This window comes from Musca autumnalis, unplaced genomic scaffold (assembly GCF_047663935.1).
Source record: "Musca autumnalis isolate F117 unplaced genomic scaffold, ASM4766393v1 scaffold_1, whole genome shotgun sequence".
NCBI lineage: Eukaryota > Metazoa > Arthropoda > Insecta > Diptera > Muscidae > Musca > Musca autumnalis.
Window position 1 is genome coordinate 113303875 of NW_027411644.1, and position 25539 is coordinate 113329413.

The following is a 25539-nucleotide window of genomic DNA, read 5'->3' on the forward strand; positions in this document are numbered from 1 at the left end:
GCACGTTTTGTGTGTATGGAGTTTTTACCCCATTTTGAAAAAGCCGGAGATTTCCCTTTGCACTCGGGAATATGCACTATTTCTCCCGGGCTTGAATATTTTTTTGAAAATGATTGATTTTTGAAGTTTTGATTGATGTTGATTGAATTTTCGAATTGATGAATTTGAATTGATTTGATGAGTTGATGTTCGAATTTGATTGTATTGAAGATGTTGATGCTTTTGTTTATACCAACACACCCGTTGAGGTATGTTCAGTGAGTGCCAAATGATTTGCATTGAACAGCTTATTGCACTGATCGTCCGTGTGTGCATGTGTGTATTGTTGCTTTATTTTCTTTTTGATTTTTTTTCGTCTTCACCTGACTCCGTACTTGTTGTACATGACAACTTCTTCCTCATACCCACATACACGGCACTTTAGCATCGATTTGTTTACTTTAGTCTTCATAAATTTGCAATTTGATTGGAAGGAAGGTTTTGATGGGTTTTCTTCGCTGTTGCCATTGTCGTAAAGGCATCCAGTATTTGCGCCAATTGAGTTGCATCCATTTTAGGTTATGCGTTTATCGAATTAGAAAAAAATTATTTTTTTGCACAAAATTTTATTGAAAACTCTTTGAACTTGAGTTTATCCTCGTCGCCAATTCTTTGTTGTGTAGTTATATTGAAACAATGAGCACGCGTTTGATAATGTTTAAATAATACTGCTTTATTTAATAAATAACTAACAACAAAGATTAAGGTTGATTATAAAAATGGAGTCGAACGTTTGATGAGTTTGATGATTGAAATCGAAGTGAACAAGCTAAACATAACTAGTAGGCAAAATGGCAGTTACCAAAATGTAACGAATACTAATTAGTACAATGCATAGATACTTTGATAGAAAGAAGAAAGAGAAATTATAACATAGAAACAGAGTTGCCATGAGTTTGAAATAACTATTGAAATACACCACACGGTGCGTCGATACAGTACCTGATTGAGTGTTATCGCAGTGAGCATCCCTGTCACGATTTAAGTGACAGGCTTGCCTCATCCAGGCACGTCAGGGGAGACCTTCATGATGCAGAGAGAGAGATCCAAAGGTATAAAAAAGAACCTGTAGATTAACGAGCCTATCAGGCAAGCTTGCATAGCATTCACACTGATGCCGTCGCGCAGGCAGTACGGAGATACAGTGTGAATGCCGTACTTGGAGACCACCCTCCATCCATCGCAGCAGAAGAACGCCAGCTGCCAAGGCAAACACGAGTGGTTTTAGCATAATTAAGATCCGAACGATACCCAACACATGCCCAGCATGTGGATTGGGACCACACTATTTACAGAATCACATTTCGAATAACCTTCTTCCCCGCCTTAAAATATGCAACATTTAATTGCATTTGTTAATACAAATAACCCAGCAAATCATTTCATATCAACTCTACTTGAGCGGAAGTTATTAGTTTTCATTGCTCTACTTAACCAAACATTTGTACAAAACATGTATGTCGTTTAATAATCTGTTTTGTCCAATTAATATAATATAGTCGAGTGAGGTTAATAGGAAACTTTTGAGCTGTTGTTACAATTTTCAACGAAGTTTTGGATATACACAATTTGAAGTAACGTATGTAAGTTGTGATTCTATAAAGTGCTTCATATTTATAATAAAATACACTCATTAATAAATATTGTTTCAACTAAAATACATTTATTAAATAAAATTGCAATCAAAATACCAAATTAGAAAATGGTTTTTGCGTTTCTGGGTTCTGAAGATGAAGATAATTTAACAATAATTCACATTATTTCTAAATACATTTTTTCATATAGACTAATTTCGTACACAATCTTAAAAACTAACATTTAGTAACTCAAAATAACAACTGAATTCCAGTATAGAATAAATATATATTTATTTAACATTTTATAATAAAATGATATTATAATAAAAGGATTAAAATCATGAGAATTGTGCCAATTTTTCGAAATAAAATTTCCTATAAATCGAAGCTATTACAAAATGCATTTTTTGTTATTTGTGTATCTTTCATGGTGTGTGGAGAAAGAGGCTGTGAAACCGATTGATTGATTGATTCTATGTATAAGGTACTATTTTTATTATTGGTTGCATGTACAAAATGTATTGTTTGTATTTCCTATTTATTTTGAATACGTAATCTTTTGGAATTGAGGTTTATTATGTGGAGGTCTTAAATTAACTTTGTGGTGATGTTGACAATAATCATTTCCCCCCTTTAATGTGGAAGAGATTTTTTTTTTTATTTTTTCCTTAAAACAAATTTTAATGTAAAATGAACAATATTTAAAAAGATAACCTAAACTACTAAAGCTTCTAAGTTACAAGGAGAGCAAGGTGCTACATTTGAAATCTGTCGTTTCCTTTTGCAACAACTTGTGTTTGTTTTTTTGTGTCCTCATCTCATGCTCTCCTTGTTTTCTAAAATATATGTATACTCATCATTACAAATCTAAATTCATCCTTAATAGTCCATCTTCTCTCTCAAAGCACTATAGATCGGCGGCATCGGATGCCTCTGATGAACTATCAGATGAATGTTTAGATTTCTTATTCTTTGGTGGTGCCGTTTCATCGTCCTCATCCTCTGAACTGCTTGATGCACTATCCGAACTGGAACTACCAGATGCTCCTGTTTCGGTTGAACTATCAGATTCACTATCCGATGAAGAACTGGAATCACTGGATGAACCTGAACTAGACGAACCTGAACCATCCTCTTCATCTGACGATGAATCTGATTCACTAGAACTAGAGGACGAATCACTGGATGAGCTGGATGATGATTTACGCCTCCTTTGTTTATCTTTCTTTTTCCCTGCAGTTGTCACCTCTCCTGTAGTTGAAACTATGCCATTCGCCTGACCCTCTGCAGTTTTTTCATGCAATTTCTTTTTCAATTGCTTCGTCCGCGATGTGCGGTGCACATATTTACGTTTCTCCTTGCACTCATATGACCAATGACCAAACTCCAAACATTTTTGACAACGGACTCCATTGGGAAACGCTGCAGCTAATTTGGCATTTCTATAATAAAGATGTAATTATAATAACATCACAATATCGGCACTTGCACATGACTCTGGATACCCACCTTTTCTTTATGGAAAGTTTCCTTGCCGCCAACCCCACCAGCGTCATGATCAATAATCTGCGAAAGCGTCTGTGGGAATAAATTTTGCCGGCTTTTCAATTGGCTTCTATGTTGCAATCACTGTCAGGATGTAGACCCCCAGATGCACTATTATTGAATATGTCTATTATTTCGTTCTATTGCGTTGTTTTCATCAAACCAAATGAAATTTGCAAACTTTTTTTTTACCTCAATTTGTTTTTTCCAACATATTCCACAAGAGTTTGGTGCAGAGAGCAGAGATGAAGCGAGTCGATTTGTCGGCGGCACGGCGCCGCCACTGAGTTTTTAACGGAGTTAAGGGTTGTTGCTATGCCGCCAATAAATTATGGGTGTTTTACACAATATGTAATTTTACATATGTGTTGTCACTTTGCGTATACATTTTGTATATAAAAAGTGACAACTCATATGAAAAAACATATCGTGTAAAGTACTCATTAGCAAGCATTGGAAGAATATTTCACAATTTCACCTTAAAGGGGTGCTTAAATCCATTTTTGGCCAAATCTTCACTTCGAATCACACTTATGCGGTACTGGCTGTAGATATCGAGCCCTCAAGTAGATATCGAGCCCTTCCCGCGAAAAAGATGTAAGCGACATTTTTTCGATTTTCGTTTATTTACGGAAATCTATGAAGAATATTCCAACACATCATCTGCCAAATTTTTAGAACTCAGCCATGTACCGTTACGAAATTAGAGCAAAAACAATTTTGATGTAAGCGCAATTTTTGCTTTTTGTGTACATTTGTTTGTGACAGCGAATTGTCGCTTACATCAAATTGCACATTTACATACCATGTCGTTATTCAACTATATTACAAGAAATACGTTTTACAGCCAGTTTCTGTATGTCGAAAGAAGAATGTGTGCGAATGAAACACGCCCGAACATTAGTTTTCGAAATAATTTTACCTTTGCTTTTGCTTCAAAACAAAAAACAAATTTGAAAAACACACAATAGTTTGGACGTGTTTCTTTCGCACACATTCTTCTTTCGACATACAGAAACTGGCTGTTAATCTTATAACTCTTCGAATAAATACTTGCTATAAAATTAGTGTGCTTTGTTTTTAAATTGTAGATAAGAATTACTCTAAAAATGATTTGTTTCAAATAATTTTTTTGATGTAACCGCCACTTCTCAAAGTAAAAGCCTGATTGCGTGACAGCGAAAAAGATGTAAGCGACACAAACTACCGTTATATTGAAGATATTCCACAATTTTTTTTATTTTTTCAGTAAATAGTATTTAATAACAGAACTATACCAAATTTGAATAAACAATTTTGGTTATATCAAAAGTTATTCAATAAAAACCGTCTCCTGTAAAATTAGCTTTTTGTCGCTTACACCTTTTCGCGGGAAGGGCTCGATATATTATAGCCTGTTGGAGGGTTTATATTATAGCCTTTTGCAGGGTTAACCTTCTTAATGAGGATTTATTTGAAATATGAGCAATGGAATTGACATTTGAAACCCAGTGGGTTATATATAAACGTACTATAAGTCCACATATCAAACATATGGTCTGTTCCTTTATGGGTACTTTACACGGTATGTTTTTTACATATGAGTTGTCACTTCTCCAATACAAAATGTATATGCAAAGTGACAACTCATATGTAAAAAAAAATATCGTGTAAAGTACCCATTACTTTTAAAAATGGTAACAGTGGCAGAAAATTGCAAAAGTGGTAAACTGCTATCATATAAATTGTATGCTATTAAAAGTAAGGGATCACTTTACAGGTTAAAAATGGTAAGAAATGGTAATCTCAGGCACGTAAAGGAACAGTAGTGCGATTCTGTAACTCCTTAACGACAGAATTAACGACGAATGTCGGTAGTTAACGATAATTTTCGGTAAGTGCTATTCTGTATACCAATTTTAACGATTTTTATCGGTAAATTTTGTCGTTAATTACCGAAAATTATTGTTAAGTTAACAACCAAAAAAAAGTTGTTGTTAAGTCTTAACGACAGTATATTATTGCAATATTTTGCTGATTTCTTTTAAAAACGGCGTTTTTATATGAGCATATGTTATGTTAATGAGGAGGGCACACAAGGTAAAATCCGTCTTATTGAGAAAAATCTTCTTAAAGGCCTCTGCACATACGGCGCGTAGAGCGTCGCGTTACAACAACCACATGAAAACTTCAAGAACAAACTTGGCATCACTTACACTTTTTTCATGTGGTTGTTGTTATTAACGCGTGACACGACGCACAACGGACCGTATGTGTCGGGACCATAAGGCATTTACATAGGTGTTAACTATGTAGGATAACATGGGGCAGCTTCGTCACTGTTATGCTTATGCCAGCGCCGAGTTTATTGAACCTGCATAAAGATCACCAAAGAGAAATTTTTAGAACTTCGATTAACTCATAACATTCCGTTGGATGATCTTTATGTAGCATCAATTAAATCGGCGGTTGCGAAAGCGCAACAGTGGCGATGATGCCCCATGTTACCACACATATGAACGCTGCTCTATCCTTTCTTTTAATTATTAAACAGAAAAACGCTAGTTAATGCTGCTACGTAAGACCTATACCAATATCATTAACACTATCTTTTTAGGACACTTTTTTGGCTCAATGCCGTACTGGGGCGAAAACGTGTATAGTATTTCTATACCCTACTTTGTTCTGTGGTAATCTTATACATTTAAACTCAGCACAACTAGCATCCGAATGCTAAAAATGGCGTATAAGCTTTGATTTCCGAACTTTTCATAATCTCCGCTATGAGAAGTTCCATTTAATGTGGTCGTGAATTGAATATGTGAATATATAAACTCAAATAACGGTAAAGTGGATTCACCAACATCCTAGCAGGGGCTTAAGTCATGTCAAAATTCAAATCTAAATAATCATATGGCGAAGATAACTATTTTTGCACTGCTATGAATATCCTTACAAAATCCCACAACGCAAAATACGACCCCAACTTTTAATTAGAAAAATTTAACTGCGCTTTTAATAAAGGGTTTTGGGTTTTATCACTTTTTATTTTTAAATCACACACATACAATAAGAAGTGACCGTCATGGCATCGGTAGTCATGCTAAATTGACAGCATCCTAGCTGCACCACAACACCCTTAGCTTTGTTCCTTTACCAGCCTGAGGTTACCATTTCTTACCATTTTTAACCTGCAAAGCGTTCCTTTACTTTAACAAGCATACGATTTATATGAGACCAGTTCACCACTTTTACCATCTTTTGCCACTGTTACCATTTTTTAAAGTAAAGGAACAGACCACTTGTATAATGACTTCTTTACGTAACAAGATGTAGGCTCGATTTCCTTGCACTCATTATATGTATATACTTTTTTGCTGGCTATTTTGTTGCAGATATATTCCTTGATGGCGAATGACATGTTTATTCATATCCTGAAATAAAACCACCAACATCTATGGCATGAATGTATTGGCCATTTAACTGCTAGAAATACATACATACACACTTGACACTTTAGAAATTCCTGGGTTACGCATGCTGGAATGCTTGAAGACAATTGGTTGCGCCACATTCCTTCAAATGGCAGATTTTTTGTGCACCTTAAACGCTTTACGTTTTGTATTCGCGACGAAATAATGTTTTCAGTTTCAAAATATATTTTAATTAAAATTAAAATATAATAATTGACATTTTTCATCACATCGATATTCGTCGGTATGAGTTAACGATTTCTACAATCGGTAACATAAAGTTACAGAATAACACAATCGTTAATTCAACCGAATATTTTCGTTAACTACCGATGTCGGTTCGTTATTTAAAAAAGTTACAGAATCGCACTACAGAGCAATAATTGCTATTCTGGGTCTAAAAGGGAGACCCCTTTAAGTACTAAATTTAAATGGTATGGCATCATTTAAGCTGTGAATAGGATTTTTGGATTAGTGCGAATCTTTTGATTTTCATTTCCCAAGTCCCGGTCCACACTAGCTTGAATTTCATTAAAAAATTTCATGAAATTAGGTGTTCATAAATCGAATTCCCCGCTACAGCAATTTTATGATTTTACTCTTCTATGAAACTCGATCTATATACGCATTCTTTCATGTCAAAATTTCAATGAAATTACTCTAGTGTGGCCCGGGACTTAAGAGGCTCTGACATTCCTTTAGAATTTGACATTTGTGAAGCAAGCGACGACTGATGGCCTGGGTACATAAGCTGCTTTGCCTGGTTGCCTTGCTTTCCTGCTTCATTTTTGACATAATAAAAATAAAAGAATAAAGGAGGCCGAGCAAAATTCGAACTGGGTTGCCCTGTTCTTTTTTTATTCTTTTATGAGAGGCAAGCAGGCGAGGCAGCTTTTGTACGTAGGCCTTGATTCTGATCTGGCCTTAAAGCTGTGAACAGAATGAAATACTCCGCTTTTTTCACGCCCAGTTTCATGTAAAAGATTAAAGGCCAAGTACTGGCAATGAGCGGTTTTGCCAGTTTTACCATTTTCGAAATTAAAGGAACGGACCAAAAGTGTTTCCAACTTTTTATAAAGGGGGTGAGTACATAAGCTGCCTTGCCTGCTTACCTTCTGATAAAAGAATAAAAACGAAAAGGGCAACCCAGTTCGAAATTTGCTCGGCCCTCTTTATTCTTTTATTATTATGTTCATGGTATAAGTAAAGAGGTAGATTTAAATGAAAAAAATCTATAGAACCCTTGTTTTTCTTAAATTCCTAAAACTTCAAAATAAAAGCAACAATTGGGTTTGTTTACAATGCATTTTTTGAGCATTTTATAAAAAACGCGAAAAATGAATGAAGAGTTAAGTTTTCTCCACACAATCGAGTTGTGAATATGATAAACTGATTGTTTCAATGCAAATCCCACCAATTTCTTCAATACAAATGGTCTAAAAACAATTTTAAAAATCATTCAATTCGATTGTTTTTAAAATTGTTTGGCATATTATTCAAACACCACACACACATACACAGTTTGTTTATGTTGTTTTGAAGTTTTAGGCATACTCGAATGAAAAAAATTTAAATTGACATAAAGCTTTGTCTAACCTTTCTTATTAAACCATGATTATGTTGTCAGAAATGAAGCAGGAAAACAAGGCAGTTTATGTACGCAGGCCTTAATAAATACGACTTGCCAAAGGTATCATCTCACTCTGCATAAAATAAGGATTAAAAAGAAGAAGAGTGTATGACATTTGGTTGCAAAATAATAAACAGATTGGCAAATTCAGTGATAAATAATTAAAAAATAAAAAAATAAAAGAAATAACGATATCATGTTTTGTTGCTTGAGAACTTGTTTAAATGGAAGAGTGCACCAGACAAATAAAACAGTTGTTAATCGTGTTAAGGAGCCCGAAATTCATTTAGATGTTTCTAATGCTGGTAAATAGGATTAGATTTTTGGCATAAGATGAGCTGCCTCGGTATGAATTTTTTTTTCACTGTTAGATTTCCCGAGATATGTCCTTTGAAGTACCGAGAATTCCATTGTTTATAACATGCAAATTGTGAACATACATATAACAAACAGATGTCATTGTAAAGCTCACGAAATGCTCTATTATATACAATACAATTTATCCCTAAATAGCCGGCCTTCGTTCTCCTATGGACATTTTTCCAAGCAGCCGACTTTGGCATAAATTGAATACTCTGCCGTGCGCGATATTTGTACCTGTTTGTAGAAGAAAACCCTAAATCCCCGGCCGTAGCCCGGCTAATTATGGATGTTGTATATCATAGTGAATTCCGTAACCATTACAATTATATTATCATTATCCCTTCACAAATGGCGAAGTTGGACTTCCCCCAAAGAACTTTATCAGCCCGATCATGAATATCAACTCCCCGTGAGTTGTGCCTCTCTGCAATTTAAAGGACTGAGTGAGAAAACTCACGAGGAGTTGATATTCATGATCGGGCTGTATATTTTTGTAATCAGGACAATATCTACCAGTGGTACAAATTTCAGATTTTTCCCAAAATTTTATCCCGTTCCGAGTTAGCGCGTCAGCACATCTTGTTCCCTATTTTTTAATTTCTTCAACAAAACTCTCTTCAACAGGCACTGAAGTCATATTATTATCAAACTATCTACGCATTACGGGTTCCGGAGGTGCATTGGGTACAGCTCCGCTGGTTCAATCGAAATCTTATTTTGAAGTGAAAATTCAACAAAAAGGAATTTGGTCGATTGGTTTGGCTACTCGCCAAGCGGACCTTGATAAGAAATATGGTGGCTTGGATAAGGAAAGTTGGTGTCTGTGTTCCGATAATGTTACCCGTCACAATGGTGAAGAATATGGTCCTGTTGTGGCTACAACAAATGAACCCAAAAACATTGCTGATAATGGTGATATTATAATAAATGGTACCGCAGTTCCAGGTTTAATAGGTATCGAAGATATTAATGAAGATTTGCTACTTACAACGGGCCGAAGTGATGGTGGCGGCGTTGCAGAAGTGAAAGAATCAAATCAGGAAAATAACAGTTCGACGACGAATAATCCAAGAACAACACAAAACAATTTTCCTGATGAGGGTGATATTGTTGGCGTGTCATTCGATCATATTGAACTGAATTTTTACTTTAATGGAAAGAAATTGGATGTGCCATTTCAAAATGTTAAAGCCAGTACAGTGTTTCCGGTTATATACGGTAAGTTTAATGTTTCATCATTCATACAAAAGCCATATGTTGAAAAAAACTAATTTCTAATCTAAAAGAGTATCATCTGCTGATGCATATTTATTTGAAAGACTCGAAGTTGATGGCGGTCTATTTCCAAAGAGGAGTATTATATTGTTTAAACTTTACGTTGAAAGTTTACCAGTTTTTACTCCGGTGTTAGTTATGACAGATTATATAATGTCCAGGTTCCTTTTTGTAGACAGTTACTTTACTCAATTACCAGTAAGTAGAGACAGTAGAAATCAAAGGGTCAACAAAGTATTGAGAAGAGATTTGTCGAACTCAATGAATACCGCATTCACCACCAGAAGTTACTGTTTACAAAAATTGTTAATGCAGCCCCATATAACGTTACAGTTCAAACTCTTAGTCCGTATCTATATTAGACAATTTTCCATGCGGCAATTGTCAGTTTGATGGCAATTGCCCCAAGGAAAATTGCCTAATGTAAATATGGACAACAATAGGTGTGTTCGTTTACTCAATTATTTGTGCAAGTCCAGTAACTTCTTGTAAATAACTAAGGTATTTTGCAATACACTGTAGAGTAAACGAACAACAACCAGTAACAATTTCAACAAGTTTTGGGTAAACGAATACACATAATACTTATATTAAATTGTCTAATATGTTAAAGCCAGTACAGTGTTTCCGGTTATATATGGTAAGTTAAATGTTTCATCATTCATACAATAGCCATATGTTAAAAAAAAAAAAAAATAATTTCTAATCTAAAAGAGTATCATCTGCTGATGCTTATTTATTTGAACGACTCGAAGTTGATGACTGTCTATTTCCAAAGAGGAGTATTATATTGTTTAAACTTTACGTTGACAGTTTACCAGTTTTTACTCCGGTGTTAGTTATGACAGATTATATAATGTCCAGGTTCCTTTTTGTAGACAGTTACTCTACTCAATTACCAGTAAGTAGAGACAGTAGAAATCAAAGGGTCAACAAAGTATTAAGAAGACATTTGTCGAACTCAATGAATACCGCATTCACCACCAGAAGTTACAGTTTACAAAAAATGTTAATGCAGCCCCATATAACGTTACAGTTCAAACTCTTAGTCCGTATCTATATTAGACAATTTTTCATGCGGCAATTGTCAGTTTGATGGAAAATTGCCTAATAGGAACATGTTAAATTTATGATTTCAGGTTTATATGCTATGTAATATATTTTTTGGCCATGAAGGCTTTGATATTACTGAGGAATAAATAAATAAATAATATAAATATGGACATAGGTTGTGGATTCAACAATAGATGTGTTCGTTTACTCAATCATTTGTGCAAGTCCAGTAACTTCTTGTAAATGACTAAGGTATTTTGCATTACACTGTAGAGTAAACGAACAACATCCAGTAACAATTTCTACAAGTTTTGGGTAAACGAATACACATAATACTTATATTAAATTGTCTAATATGTCTTAGGGGAAAGTCAATTTGTTCTTTCTAAACTCCGTTTTACAGTATTTTAATTTGTTAATTTTATCACTTTTCTATTTCAGTTGGTAATGGTGCAATTTTGGACATCATTTTGGATAATTTCCACTATCCACCACCAAATGGTTTTGAACGTATTATGTTGGAACAATCTCTATTATAAAATTTACATTTACCGGAAATACATTCTTTCTTCTTAATGTGAATAATTTTAAGTGGAAAATTAATGCGGAAATGTTCTTACTCTGTATTGTTGTAACTTGTAATCTAGTCTGTAGTATTTAATATTTTTTCTAATTAATTTATATATTAATTTCCAACATGGATTTAGGGAGACAATCCCAAAAAGTAATCAATCAATGCATTTCATTTACACACACATTCCTAAGTAATTTGCAATTCAATATAGGTTAGCGTTTAGAACAAACAAATGTACACGAGATTAACCAATAGATGGATGACAGTCTAAAAATTTACTCAACTGTTCTTGGCATTACGAGACTTTCATTCTAGCTATCACACATTGCAGTACGATCGTTGCTACATTTTTCAATTATTTTTTTTTTACTAAAAATTGCATTTACACCAAAGTTTTTATTTCAAAATTTCATTCAAATTTGTATTTTTATTTATTAGATTACATTGATATATGAACAAATATTATTCACACATGACTGTATGATAGTGTACTTAAAAAGAAACAGTATCCTAAATATTATTGTATATTATTATAAAATCTTTATTATTGACATATATACAAAATTTAACAATTAAAACTTATATTTATCAAATGTTAACACCAAGAATTCTAATACTAAATTCTTAAAGACTTAACCAACTATAGTTACGAACTAAAGAAAAACTATTCCTTATAATTTTGATCTCCTTCTGGCATTCTAAATTATATATTTTCTATAATTAACATATTTATTCTACGTTTGTATTATAATAAGTTTTGCGTTATTAAACAAAGCTTTGTAATTACAAATATATATTTATAAATACACATGTCCTTAGAATGTATACCTTACTCGCAATAACAATAAATAAATATATATTAATATAAATTACAGTCTTTGCAAATGTTATGAGAATAATTTGATATTATATAAAATATTACCACGTATCATTTGCACGGACAGCTGTTTATTACTCCCGAATCCACTCGAAATGGTAGTCAAATTGGTATTCTCTTCACTTTAAAATCGTTTTTAAAGGATTATAAAATAAAGGCAGTGAAAGGCGTGACTGAAACGAAATACAAATTAATATCATAGAATGTCCAAATTGGCGGGGAATAGCCGAATAGATTAGTGTATAGGATAAAATACCTCCTAGACGTCTTCTATAGAATAGAAGACCTTAGAAGGGGTTTCCTATAGGTTAAAAGACATCCGTAGGGGTCTCCTTAAGAACAAAAGACCTACGTAGGGATCTTCAAGAAAAGAAGACCTCCGTAGGGGCTTCTATAGAATAGGAGACCTCTGTAGGGTTTTCTTTAGAATAGAAGACCTCCGTAGGGGTTTTCTATAGAATAGAAGATCTTCGTAGGGATTTTCTATAGAAAAGAAGACATTCGTTGGGGTGTTCCATAGAATAGAAGACATCCGTAGGTGTGTTCTATAGAATAGAAGACATCCGTAGGGGTGTTCTATAGAATAGAAGACTTCTATACCATTCGTATATCGTAGTACTATAGCATTAAAAAGTTTTCAATGAAAACCTCCGTAGGCAGCGAATAGAAGACCTCCGTATGGGCTTAAATATAATTTAGGGCTGTTGAAGGTTTGGATTGAAACGATATAAAGAACAAATTTTCTTTACCGACCCTTCCGGCCTTTGTGGAACTTTCGAGGACTATATTTCGGGAAGTATACATTTCCGCAACAACATTTATACAGCGTTGGAATCAGTATAAAAAACACTATAAACGATCGCTATATGCGCATTTTTTAATATAATTTTTCGCCCACCTCTATAAACATCCTACGTTGGCCAACTAAAATGACTTGTGAGTTCGACAATTAAGGGATTGGCTGACGTGGGTCCAACATTTATACATGGTCATTTTTCGCTCAAACTTAAATCAAGTTAAAAAATGGACTATATCAGACAAAGTCTTATCTTTCCTTTACAAAAATGCAAAAAATTACGAAAAATTTACCACATATAGTATACTTCACGAGTTATGGGCCTCTGAAGATCCGAAAATTCCGTTAATGGCTTGCTACTTACAGCAAATTTATAATTTAAAAAATGTGTGTTCCCATTCCCTAGATTTGCATCTGCCCATAGGAGAAAGTCTCAAAATCCAGGCCAAAGGTTGGCTATTAAAAGATACTTACGATTAAAAAAAATCGAACTGTCGGCAAAGAAAAATTTGGGCATAAGACGGGTATACACGCCCACGACCTATTAGAGAAACATTTAGAATTTAAAATAAATTTCTGTTCCCGATTTGCCCCTGTCCTTAGAAAAAAATGCTTAAACACCCGGGTATTTTAAAGAAAATTTAGAATTTAAAGGCCTATATCTCGGGAAGTATGGAATTTCCAGATATGATATATATTTTTGTGTTCAAGACAACGAGAACTACCTGTGGTAAAAATTTCAAAAAAAAAAATTAGATCGTGCGGGTTTATACCCGTCTTGTTCCGAAATTTGTTCCCAAACAATTTCATTCCAAAAATGTTATTATATTTCGTATTAGTCGTATTAGTATTTGATATAAATAAGTTAATGTGTCTTGTTCATGTTTGACATACAACTTTTGGGTCCATGTTAAAGAAATCTATGTCTTATTAAACAATGATACATACGTTATTACTCTGGAACAAATTCCTCATCTTCTTCCTCCTCTTCTTCTTCTTCGGTGTTTTGCATAGTTCTCTTTTTCATGGGTACTAATAATGATTCCAAATCCAGTAATTGTTTATTAATACTTTCGTCTATCGCAACATCCTGATCCGCAGGAGTATTGGGTATAGCTGGTATAGCTGCTAATGTTGTCGATGGTGTATCGATTGCCGTTGCTACAATGGCCTTGGACGTTGAAGGCGTTGGTTGTTCATCGTTTTGACCGGAAGCCGTGTAAAGCTCAACTAAACTCGATTTTAACTGTAACTCTTCAACCTAAAATTAATAAAAATAATTTTTTAATAGCATGCTTAAGAATGACTGAAGTAGATTCTTACCTTCAGTGTATTGATGGACTCATTGATGTTTCCCAGTAATTCTTCCAGTGATTTTTCTATTTTCACTAATTGCATTTGTTCTTTTTGTATAGCCTGAACCTTTAATTTATGAGCTCTTCTCATTTTGACACCTTTAAATTAATTTAATTTTAGTTTAAACTAGACGCGAAAAAGAAGACAAATTAGCCAAAACAAAACTGACAGTGTGGGAAGTAATACGAAGGAGATTTCTTCTTCTTCTTCGACGCTGGCATCCATGTTACTATTTTTTACACACTCAAATTTGTCGAGTAAAAATTTTTAAAGAGAGCGGCATTCAGCGCCAATTTTGTTTAAAGAGAAGTGAACATTTTACAACTTTTTTGTGTACGGGAACAGGTTTTCGGGTAAAATGTGTAAAAGTCGTAAAAATTGTAAAAACTTTTTAGTTCTGGAACAAAGCTGTTATGATAGAATGGAGTAACTGTTATGATAGAATGGAGTAACTGTCGCATGGTAGAATGAACCATGAACTGTCGTTAACTTATACGCTTTATTCTTTTGATTGTTTACAAAGAAACGAACTCTTATGCCAAGTTTACACTTGCGCTCCAAAATCCACTGGATTTCACGAAATCCTGAAATACACCCCGGTGTTTACACTTATTTTTTGTTGATTTCAAACATATCGCAATGATCAAGGTAGATGCATATGCGCAGCTGAGCGAACATGAATTTTCAAAACAAGTTGTTGTAAATTGAATTAAACATCAAAAATATAAGACAATATAGAACTTTACAACTTTATTTCGAAAATTATCGTAAAATTATCTATATATCGCATTAATAGTGTATAGTACCAAAAAAAAAAAAAAATTATCGTTGAGACATCATAATAATAAATTCTGATAGATAAAAGTTGTGCTCAGAACCTGCAAAATATTAGTACTTGCAGTAGTTTTTCCGTTTAGTGCTAAAAATGCGTTCCCGTACACCGAAATCTAGCAAGACTTGCAATTCTCTTTAAAAAAAAATAGCGACGAATAACACCCTCTTCTCCTGTTTTCTGCCATAAAATTTTGGCCTAGTAGAAACCAGCAGCAAGCATGTTCTTATGTTCATTGGTATCTAATATTATAACTGATACGTTAATTTTGACATTTCTGCTGGAGTTTTTGCAATTTCCGTCATATTTCCGTTCCCGTATTTTTTAGGAAATTTGTATGGGGAAGCAATTTTTGACAATTCGCTCTATTTTTTAAAATTACCATTAAAAAGTACGGGAACACAATGAAAAATAGCATTGTAACAAAGTAATTTAATATTTTTTCACATTGTTTACAAATTTTGATACTAACATTTTTTGTTGCAGCAATTCGCACATCTACCTTGTTTATTGTCATACGTCAAAAGTGTTGCAACTTTTGGTACTTTTTTAGGCAAAAGCAAGGTTGTATATCATGTGTACTGTGATTTCGATGTTGATTTCGCTGAAATCACGAAATGAGATGATTTCATTTTTGTATGCGAAATCATGATAAATTTTGCTTGATTCCGCGCGAAATCACGAAAAGCCTTTGAAATCACGAAACGAAGCCGAATGTAAACCAAACATTAGTTTACATTTGGCGTCGTTTCGTGATTTCGAAGGCGTTTCGTGATTTCGCGCGGAATCAAGCAAAATTTATCATGATTTCGCATACAAAAATGAAATCCTCTCATTTCGTGATTTCAGCGAAATCAACATCGAAATCACAGTACACATGATATACAACCCTGCTTTTGCCTAAAAAAGTACCAAAAGTTGCAACACTTTTCGCGTATCAGAATAAACAAGGTAGATGGTCAATTGCTGCAACAAAAAATTTTAGTATCAAAATTTGTAAACAATGTGAAAAAAATATTAAATTACTTTGTTACAATGATATTTTTTATTGTGTTCCCGTACTTTTTAATGGCAATGTTAGAAAAAAGAGCGAATTGTCAAAACTTGCTTCCCCATACAAATTTCTTAAAAAATACGGGAACGGAAAAATGACGGAAGTTGCAAAAACTCCAGCATAAATATCAAAATCAACGTATCGGCTATCATATTAGATGCCAATGAACATGATTGCTGCTAGTTTCTACTAGGCCAAAATTGTATGGCAGAAAACAGGAGAAGAGGGTGTTATTCGGCGCTATTTTTGTTTAAAGAGAAGTGCAAGTCTTGCCAGATTTTTTTTTGTGTAAGGGAACGAAAAATGTGTAAAAGTGGTAAAAATTGTAAAAAAATTGTGGAACAGAGCTAAAATTTATTATAACGATGTCTCAAAGATAAAATCATTTTTTTATTTTTCATTTGTTAGTACTATACACAATTAATACGATATATAGATAATTTTACGATAATTTTCCAAATAAAGTTTTAAAGTTCTATATTGTCGTATATATTTGATGATTAATTCAATTTACAACAACTTGTTTTGAACATTCATGTTCGATCAGCTGCGCATATGCATCTACCTTGATCATTGTGATATGTTTGAAATCAACAAAAAATAAGTGTAAACACCGGGGTGTATTTCAGGATTTCGTGAAATCCATTGGATTTTGGAGCACAAGTATAAACTTGGCATTAGTGCTGTTTTACATTTAAGCGACTTGTCTTACGATTTTTTGTCTCCTCTTTGCTCATCTTCGTAAATTTCACACACAGGGTTGCATTTTTTTGTAACATGGTACCAAGTGTACATTTTGTTAAAAATACTTAATGTAAAAAGAAGGTATTTTATAAAAATATGTTATACAAATTTTAAAATGCTTATAACAAATAATCATTTTATGCTTTAAATGATTTTTTATGCACAAAATTCATTGCAAAACTAAATTTTGTTTCAATTTTTCTTACTAGGAGACAAAAAATCGTAAGACAAGTCGCTTAAATGTAAAACAGCACTTACAAGAGCGCGTAGATGTTGAATTTAGTACTTCAAGAAAAAATACATTTTTAAATCATAATATAATAATTTTGTTAAGATAATTAAATATTTTTTTCAATGCTCATAGAAAACAAATTAAATTTTAGTTCTATGCAGTTTTTTGTAGAAGTTTTCAATTATTTTCTTTAAAAAATAAGGCTTTACTCAGCTCTCGCCATCAAAATTTCAGTGTGAGGAATACACCCCAACTAGGTGTAAAGTGTGTTGCAGAACAGCTTTAATTCCATATTTACATTAGGCAATTTTCCTTGTGGCAATTGTCAGTTTGTAGGTGAGAGAGGGTGTTGAGAGGCAAAGGGTTACCATATGCCTCACCTCTCTCTCCCTTAAATTGACAATTGCCGCAAGTAAACTCGCCTAATGTAAATTGGGACTAAGCATAGTACACACGGTCCAACAAAACTGACAGTCAACGTACTTTTACGGCAATTTGCTGGCAAATAAAAACTTTTTGTTAGCTAAAAATGATTGAAATACAACATTTAAGGTATAATTTAGTGATTAGGAAAGTAATTATTCAGCTAGACTTTGATATTAACGAAATAGACCTCGATGACTGTCAGTTTTGTTGGAAGTAGAGTTGTACAATCTAGTTCATTAGAAAGATCTAGTTCAATAGCTCAGCTCTTTAAACTGAACGAGGTCAGTAATCTAGTTCATAGTTCACTGTCCAGTTCAAACATTCGGATCAAAATCGTTCACCGGCTCTTAATCGGTCGTTTGATGATAACGCATACATGCACCAAATACAAACAAACAAAAGACTAATATAATTTAACTACTCCATAGATAGAAAGATTAATTAATTAATTTTAGAAAAAACATCCTTCATTTAGGTGGCTGGCAAAAAATCGTATGTTGTGTGTGTGTGTAGAAATTGTCATTGCAAAAAAGCTTTGTGCGTGTGTGTTTCTTTTTATTTTGTTCCAGTTTTTTCTATCCAAAAATGCAGATTCAATAGGTAATGGATTCGACCATGGTTTAATAATAAAGGTTAGCCAAAGCTTCCTGTCAATTTAAATTTTTATACCCTCCACCATAGGATGGGGGTATATTAAGTTTGTCACTACGTTTGTAACTACTCGAAATAATCATTGTAGACCCCACAAAGTATATATATTCTTGATCAGCGTGCAATTCTACATCGATATAGCCATGTCCGTCCGTCTGTCCGTCTGTCCGTCTGTGGAAATCACTCTAGCGTCCGAACGGATTGACGTAGGTTGATGAAATTTTGGGAAAATATGTTATATTTACGTAGGACTTTTGGTATTGAAAGCGGGCTATGTAGGTCCACGCTTTCGTATAGCCCCCATACAAAATGACGCGTGACGCGTCGTCATTTTAAGGAATTTTTAAGATATTTGGCCCATTTTACCACCGAATTGGTTGTAATTTGGTACTTTGTGTCTCCAGAGGCCAAAAAATATTCCTACCAAAGTTGGGTTATATAGGTCCACGTTTTGGTATAGCCCCCATATAAGGCCCCATATAAAGTACGCGTCATTTTAATATATTTTGAATGTATTAGACCCACTTGACCACAGAATTGGTTGTAATTTGGTATTTTGTGTCTGCAGGGGCCAGAAAACATTCATACCAAAGTTGGGTTATATAGGTCCACATTTTGGTATAGCCCCCACATAAGGCCCCTTATAAAGTACGCGTCATTTTAATATATTTCGAATGTATTAGACTCATTTGACCAAAGAATCGGTTGTAAGTTTGTATTTTGTGTTTCCAGAGGCTAAGAAACATTTCTACCATAAAATGTTTATACAGGTCCACGTGTTGATATAGCCCCCATAATACAATATCTCCCCATTTTCGATATTTTGAACGTTTTAGCCTCATTATCACACCGAGATGGCTGAAATTTGGTATTTAGTCTTCTTTAGGCGTATAAAACTTTCCCCCAGAATTTTGTAAGTATAGGTCCACGCCATCATATAGCCCCCATAGAACGGTACCTTCCGATTTTCGGTATTTTTAAGGTTGTGGCCACATTAATCCACCGAAATGGCTGAAATATGTGGTGGAGGGTATAAAAAGTTCGGTCCGACCGAACTTAAAGCTTTTCTTACTTGTTTTCTTTCGACTGTTCCTAAAACGTCAAAACAATATACACAATCTTTGTATGTGTGTGTGATGTTTGAATAATATGCCAACAATTTTAAAAACAATCGAATTCAATGATTTTCAAAATTGTTTTCAGAACATTTTTATGGAAGAAATCCTTCAGCTTATTATTGAAACAAACATTTTATCATATCCACAACTCGATTATGTGGAGAAACCTTGGACCTTCATTCATTTTTCGGGTTTTTTATAAAATGATCAAAATTGGAATTTTGTAAACAAACCCACTTGTTGCCTTTTTGTTTACTAATTTTGAAGTTTTATGAATTCAGGAAAAACAAGGGTTCTATAGATTTTTTCATTTAAATCTACCTCTTTACTTATACCATGGATTCGACATATTGTAATATGTTATGTCTCGTATGTTTTTGTAGAAATCTTCATTTTCGGACAGCTATTCCATGTACCTTGATCCAAACCATAAACAAACTGATCACTAGACATCGGATTTTTGCATGTTTTTTATTTCTCATCCGATTGGACTCAAATTTTGGATCTAGGCGTTTTGAGGGTCAATTTTTCGATATTTGGGGTCATATCAAAAATATGCAAAATATATGCAAAAAATATGCCAAAAAATATGCAAAATATTCAAAAAAATATGCAAAATATGTAAAAATATGCAAAAAAATATGCAGAATATGCAAAATGTGCAAACAGTTTTTGGTCGAAAATCGTCAAAAAACTCGTAAAATTTACAATTAAAGTTGGAAAAAATCATCAAAAAAAACTTTAAAGTGTCCTAAATTAAGACTGTGGTGTAGGGTATATGGTATTGTAATAATATTTTTATTGTTAAGCTATGCAAAAATATAAAATTTGATAAAATATCAATCATTTTATGTAAATTTAATATTTTCTTTGTCTTAATTTGTAGCTTTAGGCTGGTTTTAAGTCAAAGGGAAGAAATCGATGTCGGATTTTTTTAGGCGGGGGTGCCGCCTAAACTGTTTACTTAGATTAGAATTTAGATAGATTTAAGATTAAGATTGTCAATTGAGCACCATTGGAATAAGTTAATACGTGCTACTGGAGCCTCGAAGTTATGAAAATCTCGTCTATTTGCCAGTATTATGCATTAAAAGCCATTCTATTCTATTCTATTCTTCATTTTATATTCAAAAACAAAATGGGTAAGTATTACTGAATTCGAGATGTCCCGATTAACGTGACTATCTGGGAACGCATTGTTTTAGTTATTCGTCCTTTGTAATTAATTGGTTGTAATCTGTGGTGAGCTCGACTCGGAGTTAATGTGACTTTTTTATGAATTTCGAACAGAAGTTTCCATCTTCCGGAGAAGTTTCCATCTTCGCTTTGTTAAGATTTTTTCGCCGTTTGACCCTTTACGGTGTTTTGCACTGTCGGATCAACCAATGTCAAGCCAACAAGTTCAGGACTAAGATACCACAGGTGATTTATCATTTTTTATTTCCTTTTTCTCTCTATGTTTTCGTATTTCAATAGATTTTCAATGAGGTCTAGGTCTTCTTTTGATGCTAAACGCTTCGTAGAATCTGAAGAACCATCTGTAGTTTTAATAGTCCCGAAAATAATCAAGCGCAGCTTCAACAAAAACTCCTAACCATGAAATTGTCATTGCTGCTGGATCCCTTTAAAGTGTCCTATAGGAACCTAAGTCGTATAATTTTTTCTACAGTAGAAGCTCTCGGAGAGGACACCCAAAAAATATATGATCTTTAGAAGCTTTATCCGTTTATTCCGGAGATTAAACAGCGAAAATACTCGCAACAACTTCAAGCAAGATACCCCAAAACAAGGCCATTTGCGTGCACTGGCATGGAAAACTATTACCAGGTATTCCCAAAACAGTGCAGAAATAACGGGTTGTTGTTCTGGTATCATCTGGTATGGGGGTAAAGAACAACTCCTGGGCGTTCCTGAAACTGACAGTAGCTCAGGGGAGAAACAAGACTTAGCAGTGTACGAATGCCTAGAATAATGGGGCCTTACCAGCTTGAGCAGATGTTAAGTCGAGAGTTTCTGTACCTGCGTTCAGATTTATAAGAAGTATTGTTGAGAGGGATTTTTGACTGCAAGTTTGGCAGCACGTCCGGACATCAAATAAACATTCACGCGATTTCTATAAGAATAGTCTGCGATTGACAAATCCAAGTTCGATGCAGGCGGGAATGTTTTAAAACTACTTCCCAGCTGACTTCCCAAGAACAAGAGGTCGTAGAAGCACTTTGTCTTTTCATCTTTCGAGCCCGGTTTAACGCGCCCAGAACGTTTCTTATTTTGTTTATTTATTTTGTATCAAAGGACAACATCTGAGTGTTATAAATGAGAGTGTGGGTTATTGATTTTACAAAACCTATAATGAACAAGATAATGTTTATGTAGATATAATATTGGATGGATTGGGTAAACATAATCAATAGGTTGAAAAGGATTAGACAATAAATTGAGTTTAATACAACAAATAGTGAAAGCGAAATTCAGATATATTTTTTAGGTCGAAAAAAAAAGACTTAAACCGCATTGAAGATTTATTGAAATACGGAACAAATATCAGATAAAGGAAATAACAAAATGATATATCATCTGTGGTATCTTAGTCCTGAACTTGTTGGCCTGATCTGATAGTTCAAACCACCGTAAAGAGCCAAATGCGACAAAAATCTTAACAAAGCAAGCAGAAGAAGATGGAAAAAACCAAACTAATAGTACGGTTACACTTCGAGAGGATTTGACGTTTGCGCTATGGAATTGACATTTGAAATCCAAACCCACTGGGTTAATCCGGCTAAGTGTAACCGGGGTATAACAAAAGAACAACTGCCGAAATTTCAAGAAAAAGTCTACCAGGCGTAATTACAGGGTATACTTACTTGTTGCTCAAGAGATTAAGCACTAACTCCGAATTTTTTGAAAATGATCCTGTAACTTGACCGCAGAACATCAATTACCAGGAAGGGTAAAGGATGTTAAACAACTTGAAAGTTGTGAACGACATAGCAGAGCAAGGAGTCGAGTTCATCACCAAGTAGTCATCTTTACCCAGATGTCTCCACAACCACATTATGTCAGCCCCTTAAATAAATTTAAATATGAACAAAATGTAAAAGACATTTGCTTTCATTCCCAAAAATTGATAATATGGGAAGAAATAAAAAATAATTTAAAAAAATTAAGTTACAATGTTTGTAATGTACAAGAGTATAATAAAATGCATTGCTAGCATTTGAACCTTTGACCAAGAGAAGGACTGCGGGAGCCTTTGATTGGAAGCTTCAGTCGGTGTTGGGGGGTTCTTGTCCTCCCTTTAGTCAGCGCACGTTCACCTACAGATATTATTATAGACTCCCTACTAAACAAATTACAATATACTTTAATATGGACCGTGTATTAAATTAATTAAAAAAAATAATATATTACTAAATCCCCAATATAAAAAAAGAGTAAATAAAAGGAAAAATGAGTATGGTCATTCTAATCACCTGCTTTTTAATAAGTGGGAACTTCTCAGATGTTTTGAGAAGTAACCTCGAAACCCGCACCTACCTTTGTCCATAATGGTTAATATTGTATGGACCCCTACTTCTACTACTCCGTATCTAAATTGCTACCCCTGAGTGTAAGAAAACGTCGTTAATTTAATTAGCAGTTAATTATGAATTCAATTATTTGTTTATTCATATCAAATTTAAAGAAATATTAACAAAATAATACCTAATACTATGCATTCTAATCAAAACGATTTACATATATATCAATGTTATTTATGTGATTAATAATCTAGTTTTAATTATTTAAAATTTTCTGAATTGTTATAGGAAAGTGTAAATTCTGTCCCCTTTAAGGGGTTAATGACACTGAATGCAGTTGTTAGAAATCACCACAACAAGAGAATAATTATCTTTTCTTTTTTTTTTTTTGTATTTTAAGAGCAAGACATCAATGACGAGATTTAGAGATCGAGTAGTATGAAATCACATTTCAAAAAAAAAAAAAAAAACTATGTAAGATAAAAGAGAAATTTCACATATTGCAACAGAGATGTGTTGCTCTTAAAATTTTATAACAAAATAAGCAAACTTACCGAGCTCTCCTCGTGGATGAAGGCCTTCTCCTGGAAGCTGGTTGATCTAGATAGTTTCTATGTGGATGTTATAAACGTTCTCTTTAAGTTGTGATTGATTTCTCGCATGTGATAAGGTTTTAGGTTTTTGATATGCAATAAAATTTAAAATTTTAGATAAGAATTACACTGACGCAACATGATATATGTACAGTATGTGTGAAGGATGTTAATTCAAGACAATTGGAATAGTTTTATATCAACTGATTTCTAACAATCATATGTGATGTAAAAGTATTCCATTGATTTTAAAATATACATGAATTCTTCCGTAAGTTTTTTTTTTTTTTTAATTTTTCATATGTAAAATTGAAGCAAAGTGATGTGTTCTAATATTGAAAAAAATATATATATACACTGTAGGTATATCACGTTGTTGGAAAAAGCATAAGAAATATTAATATAATACTTAATGGTTTTGTATTTTTTAATATACTCCGCATGACCATGAAATGGAATCTGCCATGAAAGATTATGTCTGTTGTTAATTACGCTGAGGCAACATTTTTTTTACATCTTCCGAGGTTTCATATGCTGATGTTGCGTTGTGTCTTTATATGGTTGAGTTCTTCAAGGAAAAAAATGCTCGTATAGCCAGCACAGATAAATGGGGAATGGTATATGACACCCTTATAGAGCTTCCAAGGTGCCCTTATCAGGTTATGTTGGTACAAATCGTAATACTGATCGATGTATCACTGGATGAATATAGATGCACGACTACCCTGTGGGCAGCGTGATCTGGTGTTGTGTATAATATGTGCGGGAAGTTTACTTTTTCTTGGAGACACTACCACTTTATGGCTTTGATCCAGATCCTAAGTCTGGAAGGACTTGGTTTCCAAGTTGGACTTGCAAATAACGTTGGTACGTACTTAGCTCCTCTTACGACCTTTGAAATCTCTGAAGGACGGTCATAAAATGTCGAGATTGACAGGTACCCTATTTGATGTGGAGTTTCCGTATGGTTTTGGTACAGTTCCAAGTAAAATATTGTGGCACTATCACTAGGGTCTTCAGAACCACGTATAGCGGTTTAGTGGAAGCCACAATTGCACAGAAATTATATTTGCCTAAAATCACTTTGGTTACACATTTGATTTCACACTTTATATGGTATATTTACCTCCAAGATTTGATAAAATATTTTGGTGATGTTGAAAGTGAATTATATTTTCAACTTGAAATTTGTTAAATATATGGATTGACAAAATTTTTATAGATTTTGTAGCGGACGATTTTGTTCTGATTCTTTCAAAGTTTTTAATAAAAAAGGAAGAATTTTGTTTCTGACTTGATAATAATCTTAAGTTAGTCGCAAAGAATATGAACAAAATAAAATGCAAAATTCCTGTATCGATATGTACACAGTGTGTCCTTTTGTTCTCGAATTGTTATCGAATTTATAAAATTTAATGTATTTTCAAAAAGTATATTGTGTCTACAAAAAAATAGTGTAGATTTCGAAAATTTTGCTAAAATTATTATTTAATACCTCTTTAATAAGTAATTTTAGGAAAATATTCGGCCACTGTGATTTTTGTAAGGTAGTACATAAACCACTTATCTGCACGGTGGTGAATATAGTAGTAGGGGGCTAGCAAAGAAAGGAGTGTAAATTTATGAATGAATGAAATGTCACCAAAGAGAGGAATAACAAAAACAAACATTATAAATTTAAGAAACTTGTAGTTTGGAGTAGAGAAATTCTTCATAATTGGAAATTTTTCCCAAACGAAAAATAAAGTGAGTGTAAATAACCAATATAAAAAGTGTTCACATTTACTCATTATGTTTAGTATTTGATTGCAGTGAGACGAGAATCACTGAT

General features: G+C 33.6%; 3 protein-coding genes across 5 annotated transcripts; 1 reads left to right on the forward strand and 2 right to left on the reverse strand.

Annotated features, from left to right (window-relative positions):
• Positions 1–1680: 1680 nt before the first annotated feature.
• LOC141404793 (uncharacterized) lies at positions 1681–3706 on the reverse strand. Of its 2 annotated transcripts, XM_073988523.1 has the most exons (3): positions 3354–3706; positions 3126–3272; positions 1681–3058 (listed from the first exon to the last, which is right to left on the reverse strand). In XM_073988523.1, exons 2-3 carry the CDS (start codon positions 3170–3172, stop codon positions 2524–2526), a joined length of 582 nt encoding a protein of 193 aa, XP_073844624.1. In that variant the 5' UTR covers positions 3173–3272; positions 3354–3706; the 3' UTR covers positions 1681–2523. The 2 variants fall into 2 exon arrangements, with proteins under 2 accessions (XP_073844624.1, XP_073844617.1); XM_073988516.1 differs by lacking the exon at positions 3354–3706 and having other exon boundaries at positions 3126–3344.
• Positions 3707–8334: 4628 nt separating this feature from the next.
• Positions 8335–12377, forward strand: LOC141404811 (SPRY domain-containing protein 7). The gene is made up of 3 exons (XM_073988534.1): positions 8335–8548; positions 9231–9824; positions 11376–12377. The coding sequence occupies exons 1-3, from the start codon at positions 8440–8442 to the stop codon at positions 11471–11473; spliced, it is 801 nt and encodes a 266-aa protein (XP_073844635.1). The 5' UTR covers positions 8335–8439; the 3' UTR covers positions 11474–12377.
• On the reverse strand, positions 11902–25253 carry LOC141404819 (uncharacterized). Of its 2 annotated transcripts, XM_073988545.1 has the most exons (6): positions 25204–25253; positions 24835–24959; positions 23670–24781; positions 14505–14663; positions 14130–14442; positions 11902–12558 (listed from the first exon to the last, which is right to left on the reverse strand). In XM_073988545.1, exons 4-5 carry the CDS (start codon positions 14625–14627, stop codon positions 14134–14136), a joined length of 432 nt encoding a protein of 143 aa, XP_073844646.1. In that variant the 5' UTR covers positions 14628–14663; positions 23670–24781; positions 24835–24959; positions 25204–25253; the 3' UTR covers positions 11902–12558; positions 14130–14133. The 2 variants fall into 2 exon arrangements, with proteins under 2 accessions (XP_073844646.1, XP_073844653.1); XM_073988552.1 differs by lacking the exons at positions 23670–24781; positions 24835–24959; positions 25204–25253 and having other exon boundaries at positions 14505–15321.
• Positions 25254–25539: the final 286 nt, after the last annotated feature.

What these genes read in the sequence shown, in the direction of transcription:
- LOC141404793 (XM_073988523.1), bottom strand. Translation starts at nt 3,172, where the DNA reads ATGACGCTGGTGGGGTTGGCGGCAAGGAAACTTTCCATAAAGAAAAG. An exon ending in AAACTTTCCATAAAGAAAAG is followed by an intron (nt 3,059 to 3,125) that starts GTGGGTATCCAG and finishes TCTTTATTATAG; the next exon opens with AAATGCCAAATTAGCTGCAG.
- LOC141404811 (XM_073988534.1), top strand. Translation starts at nt 8,440, where the DNA reads ATGTTTTGTTGCTTGAGAACTTGTTTAAATGGAAGAGTGCACCAGACA. An exon ending in TTTAGATGTTTCTAATGCTG is followed by an intron (nt 8,549 to 9,230) that starts GTAAATAGGATT and finishes TCTCTTCAACAG; the next exon opens with GCACTGAAGTCATATTATTA. An exon ending in AGTGTTTCCGGTTATATACG is followed by an intron (nt 9,825 to 11,375) that starts GTAAGTTTAATG and finishes TTTCTATTTCAG; the next exon opens with TTGGTAATGGTGCAATTTTG.
- LOC141404819 (XM_073988545.1), bottom strand. Translation starts at nt 14,627, where the DNA reads ATGAGAAGAGCTCATAAATTAAAGGTTCAGGCTATACAAAAAGAACAA. An exon ending in AGTCCATCAATACACTGAAG is followed by an intron (nt 14,443 to 14,504) that starts GTAAGAATCTAC and finishes TATTAATTTTAG; the next exon opens with GTTGAAGAGTTACAGTTAAA.